This window comes from Bubalus bubalis, chromosome 3 (genome assembly GCF_019923935.1).
Source record: "Bubalus bubalis isolate 160015118507 breed Murrah chromosome 3, NDDB_SH_1, whole genome shotgun sequence".
In the NCBI taxonomy this organism is placed as follows: domain Eukaryota; kingdom Metazoa; phylum Chordata; class Mammalia; order Artiodactyla; family Bovidae; genus Bubalus; species Bubalus bubalis.
The window spans coordinates 36,284,182-36,299,444 of record NC_059159.1 but is presented as its reverse complement, the minus strand read 5'-3'; the positions used below and the strand labels follow the sequence as shown (position 1 = coordinate 36,299,444).

Below are 15,263 nucleotides of genomic sequence, written 5' to 3'. Positions count from 1 at the left end.
AACTGGCCTGGCTTACCCCCCAGCCCCTGCTGCCGTGGGGAACCCCCCCTCATCTCACCCACACTCCCAGTCCTCTGTCTGCTTTCTGTTTGGGGCTCTTATCCTAGAAAATCAGGGTACAAGATTCACCTCCTTGTACCTCATCACCACCTCTCCTTGCCACAATTTCAACAGCATTGCCCTAGTCAGGAGTGTCCACTTGACCACGATATTCCACTTCCCCCCGCCTTCCCCTAAGTAGAGGTGTGTGCCCTTAATAAATTGGGGTTCAGAATCTGAAACCGCCTTTTCTCCCTCAGATCTATCCAGGCCACATAAAAATAAAAGGAGATACACTCCCTTTCCAAATTTCTTCCATCAAATCTTGGGTATATTTGGAGGTTCACTAAAGAGACTTCTAGAGTCTAGGGTGAGAGGGAGCTAAAAGCAAAGGATATCCCAAACCATTATCATAGTCCAAATTAAGTGAACCCTAAAATTGATCTCACATCATGATCTACCACTCAGCTTCAACAAATGCAACAAGCAGTGGCAAAACACCCCAAAATAAGGACACCGCAAAACTGTAGTCTCCTACCCTCAGCCCTCACCTTGTTTTTCCCCCTGGAAAAAGCCTCCTGGCTCTCATGCATACATAGAAATATCCCCCTCCTCAAAGTAAGCTTGCACAACATTCAAATATAAAACCTTGCTCCCCGGCAAGGACCCACAATCACAGAAGGCCTTCAAACTTGCACAACATTCAAATATAAAGCCTGGCTCCCCAGCAAAGACCCACAATCACAGAAGGCCTTCAAACTTGCTCCCAGGTTCCTATTATGTTACACCTCAAGCTAATAAAAGCCCCAAATTGAATTTCATGCCCCCCCAAATATAATCTGAACCTCAAATTTTATCTGGTACCCCCATCAGACTATACCCTAAAACCACCATGATTACTGTACTTGAAATCAGATTGTCCACATACACCAATGACTATGAATACCCTAAACCAAATTTTCATCCATCTCCGAAGAACCTAGCTGACTGTGGGTGTAAGAATCCCAGAACTAATATAGCTTCAAAATTAGCTCCATGAAAGTGTTAGTCACTCAGTCGTGCCCAGCTCTTTGCAATCCCATGGACTAAAGCCCACCAGGCTCCTCTGTCCATGCGATTTTCCAGCCAAGGATACTGGAGTGGGTTGCTATTTCCTTCTCCATGGGATCTTCCCGACCCAGGGAGTAAACCCAGGTCTCCTACATTGCAGGCAGATTCTTTACTGACTGAACCACCGGGAAGCCCAAGGTCAGCTCCATACCTCAGACTTACTACTGACCCTCAACCCTGAATGCAGCCCTCAGGGCCCAGAATGATCACAGTAACTCAACACCCCACATCTGACAGATAGACCAGATAACAATAAAAGTAACTCCACCCTGATACCAAAGGAGCTGCAGGTCTAACTCCCACCTCCAACTGGGCAGAGACCAAAGTAACCCTCATTTGCAGAAGCCACCACACCATCTCGAATTCCTAGTTCCCCATTCCCAATGTCTCAGCAGTTCTTTCCTGCACCCAAATAAAGACATCCTCAGTTCTGAAGAGGGCCCAGGTCTCTATAAGCAGCTTCACGGATTATGGCCAGTCATTACTGGGCAATTGTAGACGTTCCTGAGCCCAAATGCAAGGCAGCTAGACTCAGCTCTGGCCCCCGTTATCCAAATGAACCTCATCTCCGTTCTCCAAATGAACCTCATCTTCCCAAACAAAATACGAGGGTGTGACCCGTGCCTATCTCCCAGATCAGGGACTTAAATTGGGGTTATCAGCCCCTTCTGCCCTCTCTCGTTACCCTGAGACCCTCCCTTTCCTCTTCTGTTGGTTCAGTGTATCTAACTTTTACATTCAGTTCAGTCGCTCAGTCGTGTCCGACTCTTTGCGACCCCATGAATCGCAGCACGCCAGGCCTCCCTGTCCATCACCAACTCCCGGAGTTTACTCAAACTCATGTCCATCGAGTCGGTGACGCCATCCAGCCATTACATTAACGTTCACTTAAAAAAAAAAAAAAAAAAAAAAATCACCTCTAAATATAGATAATAGCATCTAGGTTAATAAGAATCCTGGGCTCCCAGGACTCAGAACCCTGGCTCTTTGTCTCACTCATTTCTCTGGTTCCCAAAGCCCGCGGATTTCTCACCCCAGGCAGGAACCCCAGGTTCAGAGGGAAGTCCCCTCTGTCGCCTAACTCTCCCTCCCTCCGCCCAACCCTAGTCCCCTGGACAAAGTAAATGCGAGCAAAGAAGGGGAGAATGACCGCCCAGACCTAAATGATCCTGCGCCCCCGGATGAATGGACCCCCAGCCGAGTGGAGACGAAGGGCGCGGCGAGGCTAGTGCTCTTCCGCCCCCTCGTGGAAGGAGCCGAACATTGCCTAGCTTCGCCTGCTTGCCGCGCTGGACCGCGGCGTCCCGCCAGCCTCTAAGCGTCGCCGACGGGCGGGTGCTCAAGGCCCTAAAGAGCTGGGACTGGGGGAGGGCGAGCAGGCTTTGGGCGGGAATCTGCCTCTCTGGATCCCTAAAAGGATTGAGAAGAGCGTCGGGAGCGAAAAGTTCGGACCCTAGGTCTCTTGAGCGTCTCTCGGCCGCCACCCGGGGCTTTCCCCACCTCCTCGAGGGGAAGCAGCTGGCGGAGCCGTCCGGTCGCAGGACAATGAAAGGAAACGAACTAGAAATCATATCCGCCCCCTCCCTATCGCGCCCGGTCAGAGCCCCTCTTTTGCAGGCCCCGCTAGAGAAGTCTGTTGAATGACCACACCCTCCCTGTCTGAGACCCCACGGGAGCCCACTGTCTCCTCCCCAAACCCGGTGTTTCTTTGGGCTCCCCTCAATCTTCCTTAATACCGTACATTGCAGGCGCAGGGGTTTGCTGTATTCCCTCTCCTGTAAGAGGCTCCTTTCTAAAGCCAACACATAAATTTTCGCTGTCCCGGGTCCCCCGACGACCTAAGTCACCCAACGACTTAGTCACCCATGTTTCCCATCTCAACATCCCCAACCTCCTCCCCAATACCAATGTCCCACCCTCGGTTCCACTTTCAGTGGCCCAAGACCCCTTACGTTACGACCACCCAAGCGTTTCCGAGGTCCCGCCCTGGAGCCGGAGACCCCGCCCCGGGTTCGCCATCTGGAGAGCGAGGAAGGAAGGATACAGACCCAGGCGTTCACCCCACCTCCACCCCCGCCCCCGACATCCCGGCCAGATAAAGGAGCCGAGGCCAAGAGGGGAGAGAGACCCCGCCCCCCTTGAGAAGAGAAGCTGAAGCCCCTGCAGGACGGGGGTAAGAACCAGAGACTGAGGGAGGCAGACTCCTGGGTCCCTTAAGAGGGTTGGGGCTTGTTGATGGTAGGAAGACCGAGGCCCAGAAATTGGGCTAAACTAGGGATCCAGGACTAGAGAGTGGAATTTCGTGGTTCGGGGAAGGGAGCTTCGATTGGGATATGGAGGGATGAGGACCACAGGTCGTCTGGGGTCTCCAGGCAGGATCGTACACCTGAGACCAGGCTCGCGGTGAGGCAGAGGGGAAATGGGGATACTAGAAGGGCATTGGGAGTCTAAGTAAGGGCGCTGCAGACTGGATTCCCAACGCTTGCCATCGACGCAGCGGTGTGGGACACTTCAACTCGCTCCAAGCGCTGTGGAATCTTAGAGGAGGAAATCGGTCGATACTGAGGTTGAGGGCTGACAGAACGAGATGAATTAAGTAAAACTGTGTGAGCCGGGGCCGGGGACTTTCCCCTGCACCTCAGGAGGAAGAGGCAAACTGCGGAAGGGAAGGCGTCTTGGGACGACAAGGATCCCTGAGCCCTTTCCTTGGCACCCGCAGGCCTCCGTCGCTATGGGTTCCACCGCTACCCCGGAGGGAGCGCTGGGCTACGTCCGCGAGTTTACTCGCCACTCCTCCGACGTGCTCGGCAACCTAAATGAGCTGCGCCTGCGCGGGATCCTCACTGACGTCACGCTGCTGGTTGGCGGGCAACCCCTTCGAGCTCACAAGGCAGTTCTTATTGCCTGCAGGTTCGAGGGGTGGTTCATGAAGTGGGGTGGGACCAAATAGGAAAGGGGCGGGGCTATAAGGTCTTTGGGAGGACACGGAAGCCAAGCCTTCCACAAACAGGAGGCGGAGCGACAGGGAATTGAGGGAGGGGTGAGAGTTAGGGAGGCGGGGCTTCTTATAGGAGCGGGGCTTTCGACAGGGTAGAGTTCCCCCTTGGTTCCCCAGCCCCTAACCCGACATATCTTCCCTCTCTCCAGTGGCTTCTTCTATTCAATTTTCCGAGGCCGTGCAGGAGTGGGGGTAGACATGCTCTCCCTGCCCGGGGGCCCCGAAGCCGGGGGCTTCGCTCCCCTTCTGGACTTCATGTACACTTCGCGCCTACGTCTCTCTCCGGCCACCGCACCAGCAGTCCTCGCGGCCGCCACGTACTTGCAGATGGAGCATGTGGTCCAGGCATGCCACCGCTTCATCCAGGCCAGGTGAGGGAGCCCCAACTTGGTGTTCCTCGTGGGTGAAATGGCATCCCAGGTGTCAAGGGCAGAGGCCAAGATTAGGAAATAGCACTAATGTCCATCGCACTTTTTCTCAGCTATGAACCTTTGGGCATATCTCTGCGGCCCCTGGAGGCAGAACCCCCCACGCCGCCAACGGCCCCTCCGCCAGGCAGTCCCAGGCGCTCGGAAGGGCACCCTGACCCACCTACTGAGTCTCGCAGCTGCAGTCAAAGGCCCCCCAGTCCACACAGCCCAGACCCCAAGGCCTGCAACTGGAAAAAATACAAGTTCATCATACTGAACTCTCAGGCCTCCCAAGCAGGGAGCCTGGCGAGGGAGAGTTCTGGTCAACTTTGCTCCCAGGCCCGGCTCCCCAGTGGAGATGAGGCTTCCAGCAGCAGCAGCAGTGAAGAAGGACCCATTTCCAGTCCCCAGAGCAGGTACAGAAACTGGAAACCACCCCATCCCACCCCAACCCCAGAATTCGTAGCAGTAGCCTCAGCTCAAGAGGCACAACCATTGGGCCTGGGTGATCAGTAACAGGAAGTGAGGGAGTGGGCTTCACCTTAGGGAGCTGGCCAGAGGCCAGGCTTACTTGCTGAGGTGCGCCCTTGGCAATACAACTGGATAGGGCACATTGGTCAATAACCCACCATATGATGTCTCCTAATCATTTTTCTGGGCCTTGACATCTGCCTAGGCTTTCTCCAACTGCTGCCACTCTACAGTTCAAATGTGAGGCTCCAGTCAGTACCCCCCATCAGCTCACACCCCAGGCTCCAGAGACCACTGGGTCACCTTCTGGGAGGGCTCATCCACCACCAGGTAAGAGCCTCTCCTTCTACCCCCTTGGCTTTTCTCCTGTGGCTCCTCAAGGCCAGTTGGGGCCAAAAGACCTCAGGGAAGGCCTAGTCCATTTTCAAATTAGAATCACCTAGAGAGTGTTTTTAAATCGCATTGTGCAGGTCACACCCCATAGATCGGAATGTCTGCAAGGGGAAGCCAGGCATCAGTATTTTTTTAAAGCTTCCAATGAGCAGCAGTGTTTGGGAACTTCTGGCGTGTTCCCATCCAGGGCTGAGTGGTCAGCCCAGGGCTGGCAAAGCCTCTCTGGCAACCTGTCATCCAGGGTGGTGCAAGAGAGAAGAGAGGGGGGGACTCCCTGGTGGTCCAGTGGCTAAAACTTCATGCTCCCAATGCAGAGGGCCTGGGTTCAATCCCTGGTCAAAGAACTTGATCCCACATGCCTCCACTAAGACTGATGCAGCCAAAGAAATAAATATTTTAAAATTAAAAAAAAAAAAAGAGAGAGAGTGAGAGAGAAAGAGAAACTTCCACCCATAAGTAGGGGCCTCCACCTCCTACCACCACTATTGGAGTGATTAGCAGAATACTCTCAAATTATACAGACATAGAGACAGATCCTGGCTTGTCCTCTCAAATAACCGTGTGGCCCAGAGCAGGTCAAATGAGCCTCAGCAGCCTTAACAGTAAATTGGGGGCAAAACAAAACAAAACCTATTACCCTGTAGTCTGAGAATTCACTGGTATTGTTGTCATGACTCACCCCCTCCCCAGGAGGTGAATTTTTCAGCTGCCAGAACTGTGAGGCTGTGGCTGGGTGCTCATCGGGGCTGGACCCCGTGGCTTCTGGGGATGAGGACAAGCCCTACAAGTGTCAGCTCTGCCGGTCTGCCTTCCGCTATAAGGGCAACCTGGCCAGTCACCGCACGGTGCACACAGGTAGGGGAGGAGCAAGGAGAGGACCCTGGCCTTGGTGCCCACTGCTATTCTCCTTGACCTCCCTTCCTCCCCGCCTCCAGGGGAAAAGCCCTACCACTGCTCCATCTGCGGAGCCCGCTTTAACCGGCCGGCTAACCTGAAAACGCATAGCCGCATCCATTCGGGAGAGAAGCCCTATAAGTGCGAGACATGCGGCTCGCGCTTTGTACAGGTACGACAGTTTCAGAGCCTGATCGCAGACAAATTTGCGAGAGGGCGAGGTGGGCCGAATGGGGAGGGCTTCGTCCCTCCCAGGGGCGCGGTCTGAGATTCCCTCCTTTCCCAGGTAGCGCATCTGCGCGCGCACGTGCTGATCCACACCGGGGAGAAGCCCTATCCTTGCCCCACCTGCGGGACTCGCTTCCGCCACCTACAGACCCTCAAGAGTCACGTTCGCATCCATACCGGAGAGAAGCCTTACCACGTGAGTACCCGACCTGGCCTAGCCCAAAGCCTTGGAATTACCTCCTGTTTACCGACGGGCGGGGCTCTGAAAGGAGCGGGCCTGGAGGCCTTTAGATCGAGGCTAGGTGGGCGGTGTCCTTGTGAGGAAGGGGTGGGGCCGAAGGTAGGGGTGGCAGGTATAGAAGTTAGGCTCCTGGAGGGGGCGCAGTCCTGGAGAGGAGGTGACAGGTGGAAAAACGCTTTGCTGAAGGGGACCTCCTAGGCCTTCCCCTGAGGATTTGGGAGGATGTGGGGACTCAAGAGGCTTCCCTATATCCCCAAGAGCTTCTCTCAGGTGGAGTGCTGGGCGGTTCTCCCTCGCTCAACATCTAAAAGGTGGTCGTGGGTGGGGAAGAGACCTGACCCGGCTGTCATCTTACAGTGCGACCCCTGCGGTCTGCATTTCCGGCACAAGAGTCAACTTCGGCTACATCTGCGCCAGAAACACGGAGCTGCTACCAACACCAAAGTGCACTACCACATTCTAGGGGGGTCCTAGCCGAGTGCCGCCCCGGCCCCACTCCCTTCCCGGAAGACGGAAAGCTGCGGCTCACGCCTGGGTTCGCTGCCAGGCTTGGGCGTGGGGGTGTGCGAGGCCCCTGGATATCAGCGACGGCCACCACCTTTAATTTCTCACTGCGGGGATCAGGGGTGGGAGATCCTGGCCTGATCTGCCTCTGTTTTGCTGGTCAAAACCTCTTCCCCGCAATCGATATTGTTTCTGAGCAGAGAACAAGCTAGGAGCTGGAGCGGAGAGACTGGAAGCCTGATTTCCTTAAGGAATCAGGCCTCCACCTGCAGCCCCCGTCTCATTTGATTTATCTGTAAATATAATTTATTGAGGCTTCTGGGTGGCACCAGGGCCTTCATACTAGTGCATTTCCCATGTCCCTCTTCTACAAGTGTGATCAAAAGTGACCTGAAACTCAGAATGTGAGGTCACAGCTCTGCTGGCAGAGATTAGCACTTGGCTGCCTCCTTTGGCTTGAGTGTTTTATATTATTATTGTCTAACTTTTATCTTTTCCCACTTGCTCGTTGGTTTGTTTAAAATGGAGAAAAGAGTTCCCTGTGCCCTGCCCCTTCAATTCTAGGTCTGGAACCTTTATTTGTTCTAGGGCAGCTCTGGGAACATGTGGGTTTGTGGAATTGGGTCAGGAACCCTCTCAAATATTCTGAATATTGTAGGTTTTCTAGCAGGCTAGCACTGGATATAGACTTTTTCTGTTCTTCAAAGAACCTATGATGAAGTGGAGGTAATACATACCTCCTGGAGGCAGTACATACCTCCTGGAGGCAGTGGGTGTGGGGCCTTTGTCAGTCCTGGAAATTGGGGGATGATTTGAGAGGCTTTCTCTTAGGCCCCTGACTGTCCTATTAGTCTGGCCACCTAGGTTTGGCTCCATGGTAGTTTTGGCTATCTGATAGAACTCACCCAGGAGCTTGAGCTGAGCCCACAGTCCTCCCTCTAGGGCCTGTTCTTAGCACGAAGTTGATCCCTCTATGCAGGAGAGATCTGCAATTCCATATCAGAAATGATGCAATCTTTTCGGAGTCTTCCCAGTCTCTTAAGAATGCTATGACCTAGGGGAGAATTATCTTGAGTAAAGACTATGACCTTTCCTTTACTGCAGAGCCATCTGGGTTAGAATGTTCCCTGGGGGTTCTACATGAGATGACCTTTTCTTCCTTTGGTAGGTATTTGGACATCTTCTGGCAAGTGTCCAGATTTCAGAGATTTCTTTGCCTCTAGAAGTCACAGGTGCTTGGTAACTTTCTTACCTTAGAAAAGCTGAGTCTGTGACCTGGTCTTCCCGTCACTACATTCCTGTCTGGAACCAGTGAAAGCACTAGAACCTTCCACGGGACAGAAAAGGGGCTGAGTTCCATTATGGATTTGCTATAGTTGGGATTATGATCGAGATTAGTGTTGGGATTAAAGCTTTAAAAGACTGACTGATGGACCATCTAGTTGACCAAGTCTCCCGTAGGATTAAGAGGTTGTTTGAGGGACACAGTCTCTGATTTAGGCCAAGTAGGTAGAAAGTTAGAAATGGGTTGTCTCTTAACTGTGTGGAGTGTCTGGAATGTTAGGTGATACTCTGAAGTATTACAGTCCTGCCCCTGTTGCTCTGGGGCCTGTTCGTTTAGGGACATGTGGTAGAGGGTAAGAAGCACTTTGAATTTGTGGGATGGAGCTTCCTCAAGACAGGTCAGTCCTAGTGGCTGTCACTTGGGGACTGATTAGAAAGCTACTCTTTTCCCTCTTTCCCTCTTAACCTCAGTGCAGAATTGAAGGAGGGAGGGAAAGCAGAGGAAAGAGTTGAGAAGAAACTATATATATATATATATATTTAAGCAGATTGGATGGGCAGGTGGAGAGTGCCAGGGGGTGGAGATGTTAGATCTTGCAAGATCAGAATCATGGAATAAAGAAGCCTCTCTGTGCTGCTTGTTGTGTCCTGGGTTCTTGTCTGTGGCGATCTGGGGACTGGGGAAAGAGGGTTCTTCCTCATGGATACCATCTTGGATTTTGTGCCCATCCCACTGTCCCATCCATTTTAAGCAGCCCTTGTTCTCCCCTTCCCTGCCCTTGCCTTCCGGCTCATTGTGTAGGAACCAGTGACTTCATGAAGTCTCTCCGGAGCCACCTGCATCCTGCTGCTCTGAAGTCACTTCCTGCCTTGAGATGTGGAGGTAGCAGGGAGAAACCAGGAAGCCACAAATAATACCAAGATGCTGGGGGATGCATCTGTGCAGGGGAACTTGATGCTTGGGACACCCCCTACCACCATGGACAATGGATAGGACTTGGGTCCCCTAAGGACAACAGATGCTAGAGGTGGCGGTGAGAAGACCATGTGGTTAGAGCCAGTGTGCCAGCACTACCCGTCCCCCAGCAGTGATTTCTTGGAATCCATCCAGTGCCTAGTACTCAATTCTCTTCAACCCTTTCTCTTGTCCTGTGTGTCTTGGATGCACAGCTTGTTCTGCCCAGAGGGTGAAGGGTCACTAATTCTGATAAATTACCTCCCTCTTGGACTTAAAATTCCTCATCTGTGAAATAAGTCCATTAACATGGAAGGAATAATTTCCTCCCAACATTTATAGTTTGTGGTTGTGTGTCTCAGTCTTTTAAAACCCATGACATGGGTTAGATGTTTTTTAAGCACAAAACAAACTAAAGGAAAACCTCCCTTCCCCTCCCTCTATGGCTTATCCCCTGTTTAAAATAAGACCCGCTAATATTACTTATCTCCTGCTTCATGTGCATGCTAAGTCACTTCAATCATGTCTGACTGTTTGTGACCCCATGGACTATAACCCACCAGACTCCTCTGTCCACAGGAGAGACTGGGATTCTCCAGGAAAGAATACTGGAGTAGACTGCCATGCCCTCCTCTAGGGGATCTTCCTGACCCAGAGATCTAACCCACATCTCTTACATCTCCTGCACTGGCAGGCAAGTTCTTTACCACTAACACCACCTGAGAAGCCCAAGGCATTTTAGTGTATAGATTTTCTAATTCAACCCCCTGACAACCTAAAAGTAGGAATTATTATTAACCTCAGTTTACAAGTAGGGAAACCAACTGAGAGATTCAGTATCTTGGCCAAGTTAGTAAGTGATGAAGCCAGGACTGGAACTACAATTTGATTCTACAGACTGTGCTCTTAACTATTATGTTATATAGCCATACCAACTTCTACATCTTTGATATAGTCCTTACCGGTCAAAGTTCTGCTCCACTTACAAAAAAAGAGAGAGAGAGAGAAAGAAAAAAACTTTTTGGGTATGACTATTTTTATTTCCCACATATAAAAAAGTATAAGGCTCAATATGCTTTTTAAAATTACACAGCCGCCCTCCCCACCCCAGCCCCACTTGTCTGACCCCTTGAGCTCAGATTTCAAGGTCAGTGTTTTAAGGAGCTTGAAGCCAAATCATTAGTGCTACATAAGGTTGGAGGAACTGGGTACTGGTTGGGAAGGAAGGGCTGATTGTACCAGTGGTCATGGCTTGTCTCTTTAGTCTATCCCATTATGGGATCGAAAAATGTGGTTAGGAAGTGGTTGTTACCAGAGGGCAGAGGGAAAGTTTCCAGCCCCACTGGAGACGGGTGCTGGTGGGGCTGAGTGAGTTCACAGATGCACTTCCTCTGCCCAGTTATTTTTGGTCTCTATGATCTGTAGGTTTCCTGTTAGTGGGAACAGAAGAGACAGGAACAAGTTCCCATTACAGAAATATATGCCAGGAATCCAACAGCCCATTCTCTTTCCTTGGCCTCTGAACCCTCTCCGGGATCCAGGCATCTAGATTTAATCTTATTTTATAATCGCTCTACGCCCCCCACCCCCGCCCCGCGTTTCAACTCCTGGACCCCTAATTAAATATGTTTTCCTCTCCTGAACCAGCTTACCCACTACTAACCCCCACGGACTCCTTACGTGCGCATCTCTGCAGAAATCCGGTCAAATTAGCCCGCTAGGTGGACACGAGACCGAAGCTGCAGCAGAGCACACCCCTGGGTCACGTGGACCCAACTATTTGGCCTCCGAAAGTCCCCTCTGCACGCATGCGCCCCATTCGTTGCCCAGTACAAGACAGGTTCTAAACTCCGCCCCGCCCCTCTGGCTCCGCCCCCTGATGAGGAGTCCCGCGTCCTTATTGGTGAGCTTCGGACAGGGATGCAGACCCTGGCTGGCCAGGTGCTAACATTTCAATGATAAAATAGATAAGCCACCTGGAGACCGGCGCACCTCAGGGGTGGGGCCCAGTTCAGGCCCCTCCCTCGTCTGTCCCGCCCAGGCCTCGACTCCAGATTTGAAGCCACCGGAGCCACGCCCCCCGGCGCTGAACGTCGGGGCCAGCGCGGGCCTGGTCTCCCCATTATAATCGCCCCCAATAGGGGAGAAGCGCAGGCGTCTCACGCAGCCTCTCTGCAGCTTTCAAGCCCTCGTTGGTACTTTCCTCTCTGCCACCCTCGCCTCTCCCGCGCGGCCCCGAGCTGTCCGGCCGGATGGGTGGGCAGAGGTGGAACGACCCGAGCTCCGCTCCGGAAGGGGCTTAGAGGCAGCACTGTTAACACCCAGATGGCTTATAGGGCCGAGCCCCCCGACGGGGGCTGGGGATGGATGGTGGTGCTCTCAGCGTTCTTCCAGTCGGCGCTCGTGTTCGGGGTGCTCCGTTCCTTCGGCGTCTTCTTTGTGGAATTTGTGGCGGCGTTTGAAGAGCCGGCCGCGCGAGTCTCCTGGATCGCCTCCATAGGAATCGCGGTGCAGCAGTTTGGGAGTGAGTGCTGCGCCTGGGTCCGGAGTCCTGTGTCCCTCGACCCTCGGAAGGGAGTGGGGGTTGCGGGGACAGTAAAGGACATGGGGAGGGGGAGCGGTGCGGGAGAAGGACGCCTGAGATCTTCTCGCAGAACTCTTGCTCTTCTCCAGGTCCAGTGGGCAGTGCGCTGAGCACCAAGTTCGGTCCCAGGCCTGTGGTGATGACCGGGGGTATCCTGGCTGCACTGGGGATGCTGCTTGCCTCCTTTGCTACCTCCTTAACCCACTTGTACCTGAGTATTGGGTTGCTCTCAGGTGAGACCCTGAGCAGGGCCGGTGAGTCAAAACCTGAGTCTTTTTGGCCTCAGGACTTTTACCTTCTTCCTGCTCCTTCCGAAGGACTTAGGGGAAACTCTCAGAGAAAGTTTTAGCTAGCACCTCTGCCTGGAAGGGTATTCTTAACAGAGGTAACTAAAGTGATAAACAGGTTAGGGGAAATCAGGAAATTCAAAGATGCAAGGCAAGAACTAGTGGAATTGGAATGTAAAAGGAAGAATTACTGTAAAGTTGTATAAGATACTGTGGCTGTGAAATAAACATTATTATCCTATTTACATATGCGGAAAGTCTTTAAAGCTTATGCAATTTGGCAAATGAAGTTCACACAGCCAGCAATGGTACAGCCCAGGTCTAACTCCAAAGTTCTGTGGTAGTGACTTTACAAACATTGTCTCTAAGCTTCCAGAGTCTGCTAAGTTATATTACCTCCATTTTGCAGATGAGATTGAGGTCAGGAGGTTAAGGTACATAAGGTCATACAGCTAGAAAGTATGGAACCAGGGTTGTAATTTAGGCCTGTGTTCCATTTTGTTGCTGGGCAGTGTTGGGATGACTGGGTGTTCTGAGTTCCTTAAGGGGTCCTCAACTCAACCCCCATTTCTTCCTTTTTGACAGGATCTGGCTGGGCCTTGACCTTCACTCCAACCCTGGCCTGCCTGTCCCGTTACTTCTCTCGCCGGCGATCCCTGGCCACCGGGCTGGCACTGACGGGCGTGGGCCTCTCCTCCTTTGCTTTTGCCCCACTCTTCCAATGGCTGCTCAACCACTATGCCTGGCGGGGGGCCCTACTGCTGGTGTCGGCCCTCTCCCTTCACTTGGTGGCCTGCGGTGCTCTTCTCCGTCCACTCTCCCTGGCTGAGGACCCTGTTGTGGGTGGCCCTGGGGCCCAGATCACCTCCCTCCTGCGTCACGGCCCCTTCCTGCATTACACCGTTGCCCTCACCCTGATCAACACTGGCTACTTCATTCCCTACGTGCACCTGGTGGCCCATCTTCGGGACCTGGGTTGGGACCCACTGCCCGCTGCCTTCCTCCTCTCGGTGGCGGCTATTTCTGACCTCGTGGGGCGTGTGGCTTCTGGGTGGCTAGGCGATGCTGTCCCAGGGCCTGTGGCAAGACTCCTGATGCTCTGGACCACCCTGACTGGGGTGATACTGGCCCTGTACCCTGTGGCTGAGGCGCCTACTGGCTTGGTGGCCCTGACTGTGGCCTATGGCTTCACATCAGGGGCCCTGACCCCAGTGGCCTTCTCCGTGCTGCCTGAACTGGTGGGGACTGGAAAGATATACTGTGGCCTGGGACTGGTACAGATGGTAGAAAGCATCGGGGGGCTACTGGGGGCTCCTCTGTCAGGTAAGGGGAATAAGATTTCCAGGTGGGCCATGGCTGCTGTGTTTTACCATGGGGGGTGCAGAGAGGAATTGACATAGTATATGTTAATACTGCCCTCTGCCATGGTAGATACACAGCCCATATGGTCAGTCACAGCAGCCTTGAAACAGGTCTGAGGGAAAGAAACTGGGGCTGTGGAAAGATTAAGAGGACCTCTGAGGCACCCTTGGCAGTGTACCTACAGCTGGGGTTTTCAGAGGATTCTGCCAGACATAGCATGCTAGTGCCTGACTTTTCCCTTGGCCTACTGGGCCCCAGGCCAGGGGCCTGAGCCATCTGGTCAAAGTTCCCCACACTTCAGAAGCCAGAACCTCCAGACCCTTAATGTTTTCCTCTAACTATTAACTGAAGGCATGGAAGGGAAAGAAAGGCACAGGTGTGGCTGATTCGATCTGTATCCCCAAATCTGGGGATGCCCTAAACTGGCTAGTTTGGCGGTCCTTTATGAAGGCAGGAAGGTAGTTGAAGTGACATTTTGAGGCCCCTTGGGAAACCAGAGTTCTCATGCTCACCCAGTCTGAACTCTTCCAAGATGATGGGTTAAGGATCATTTTCATCCCTCCACCCCAAAATGTGTCAGAGCCATCAGTTCCAGGAAACAGATCACCCATGTGTATTCTTCTTCTCTCTTGAACCTAGGCTACCTCCGGGATGTGACAGGCAACTACACAGCTTCTTTTGTGGTAGCTGGGGCCTTCCTTCTGGCAGGAAGTGGAGTTCTCATCACTTTGCCCCACTTCTTCTGCTTCTCAGCTGCTACCTCCAAGCCCCAGGATCTTGTAACAGAGGCACTGGATACCAAAGTCCCCCTGCCTGAGGAGGGGCTGGGAGTAGATTGAACTCCAAGAAGGGGCAGACAGACCCACAAAACAAGAGGTTGGTGGCTCCAGGTCTTCTCCTGCCCCATCTTGGCACCCACAGAACCACAATGCCTTAAGCATCTTGATCTGCCCCCCTTCCCCGCCCCTCAGAGCAGGCGTGGGGCTCCTGCAGTGTGTGTGCCAACCCTTTGTATTTTCTCGAGGATTCTTGTCTGTTTGCTCCCACAACCTTTTCTGAAGGATCCAGGAGTTCAGCCTGCTCCACTGAGCTGTGAATCAACTGTGGAAAATCAAAAGCCAAGATACTTATCAAATTCTTTTTACATGTGATCTCTAGTGTTGCCCTCCTTGGAAAAAAAATCTGTCTTTGGGATAAAACTGAATAAGAAAACTGGACAAAGTTCAGAACCTCAGAAAGTGCTTGGGCCCATAAGCCTGAGTGGGCTGAATGGAGTCACACTGGGGAGTGGAGGGGAGGTATCCAGGACCTCTGGTGACCCAGAGCATTTAACCCTGGACTCTGCTCTCTGGACCACAGTTCCTCCCACTTGCCCATGGACTTCCCTCTTTCCTACTTTCCCCTATAACTTAGAAATTAAGAAAATGGTGTGGGATGTGGGGGAGGGGTGCTAGTTTGGAAGAGAGAGATAAAGCTAAGAGAGCAGAAGCCTGAGATGCTTGT

At 52.7% G+C, this 15,263-nt stretch overlaps 2 protein-coding genes and 1 long non-coding RNA gene across 6 annotated transcripts; 2 read left to right on the top strand and 1 right to left on the bottom strand.

The window, feature by feature from the left end:
- The first annotated feature begins 3,166 nt into the window (after positions 1-3,166).
- Positions 3,167-10,843, top strand: BCL6B (BCL6B transcription repressor). Of its 3 annotated transcripts, none has more exons than XM_044939365.2 (9): positions 3,167-3,322; positions 3,869-4,059; positions 4,297-4,518; positions 4,629-4,973; positions 5,234-5,358; positions 6,112-6,276; positions 6,357-6,487; positions 6,602-6,739; positions 9,375-10,843. In XM_044939365.2, the coding sequence occupies exons 2-9, from the start codon at positions 3,881-3,883 to the stop codon at positions 9,390-9,392; spliced, it is 1,323 nt and encodes a 440-aa protein (XP_044795300.1). In that variant the 5' UTR covers positions 3,167-3,322; positions 3,869-3,880; the 3' UTR covers positions 9,393-10,843. The 3 variants fall into 3 exon arrangements, with proteins under 3 accessions (XP_044795300.1, XP_006060184.1, XP_006060185.1); XM_006060122.4 differs by lacking the exon at positions 9,375-10,843 and adding an exon at positions 7,142-9,211; XM_006060123.4 differs by lacking the exons at positions 6,112-6,276; positions 9,375-10,843 and adding an exon at positions 7,142-9,211 and having other exon boundaries at positions 3,168-3,322.
- Positions 10,553-11,425, bottom strand: LOC123332661. The gene is made up of 2 exons (XR_006549596.2): positions 11,208-11,425; positions 10,553-10,957 (listed from the first exon to the last, which is right to left on the bottom strand). It is a non-coding gene; the product is annotated as an uncharacterized LOC123332661 (long non-coding RNA).
- Positions 11,426-11,441: 16 nt separating this feature from the next.
- SLC16A13 (solute carrier family 16 member 13) lies at positions 11,442-14,977 on the top strand. Of its 2 annotated transcripts, XM_045164863.1 has the most exons (5): positions 11,442-11,722; positions 11,864-12,051; positions 12,201-12,344; positions 12,984-13,721; positions 14,400-14,977. In XM_045164863.1, exons 2-5 carry the CDS (start codon positions 11,895-11,897, stop codon positions 14,597-14,599), a joined length of 1,239 nt encoding a protein of 412 aa, XP_045020798.1. In that variant the 5' UTR covers positions 11,442-11,722; positions 11,864-11,894; the 3' UTR covers positions 14,600-14,977. The 2 variants fall into 2 exon arrangements, with proteins under 2 accessions (XP_045020798.1, XP_006060186.1); XM_006060124.4 differs by having other exon boundaries at positions 11,442-12,051.
- The last annotated feature ends 286 nt before the right edge of the window (positions 14,978-15,263 follow it).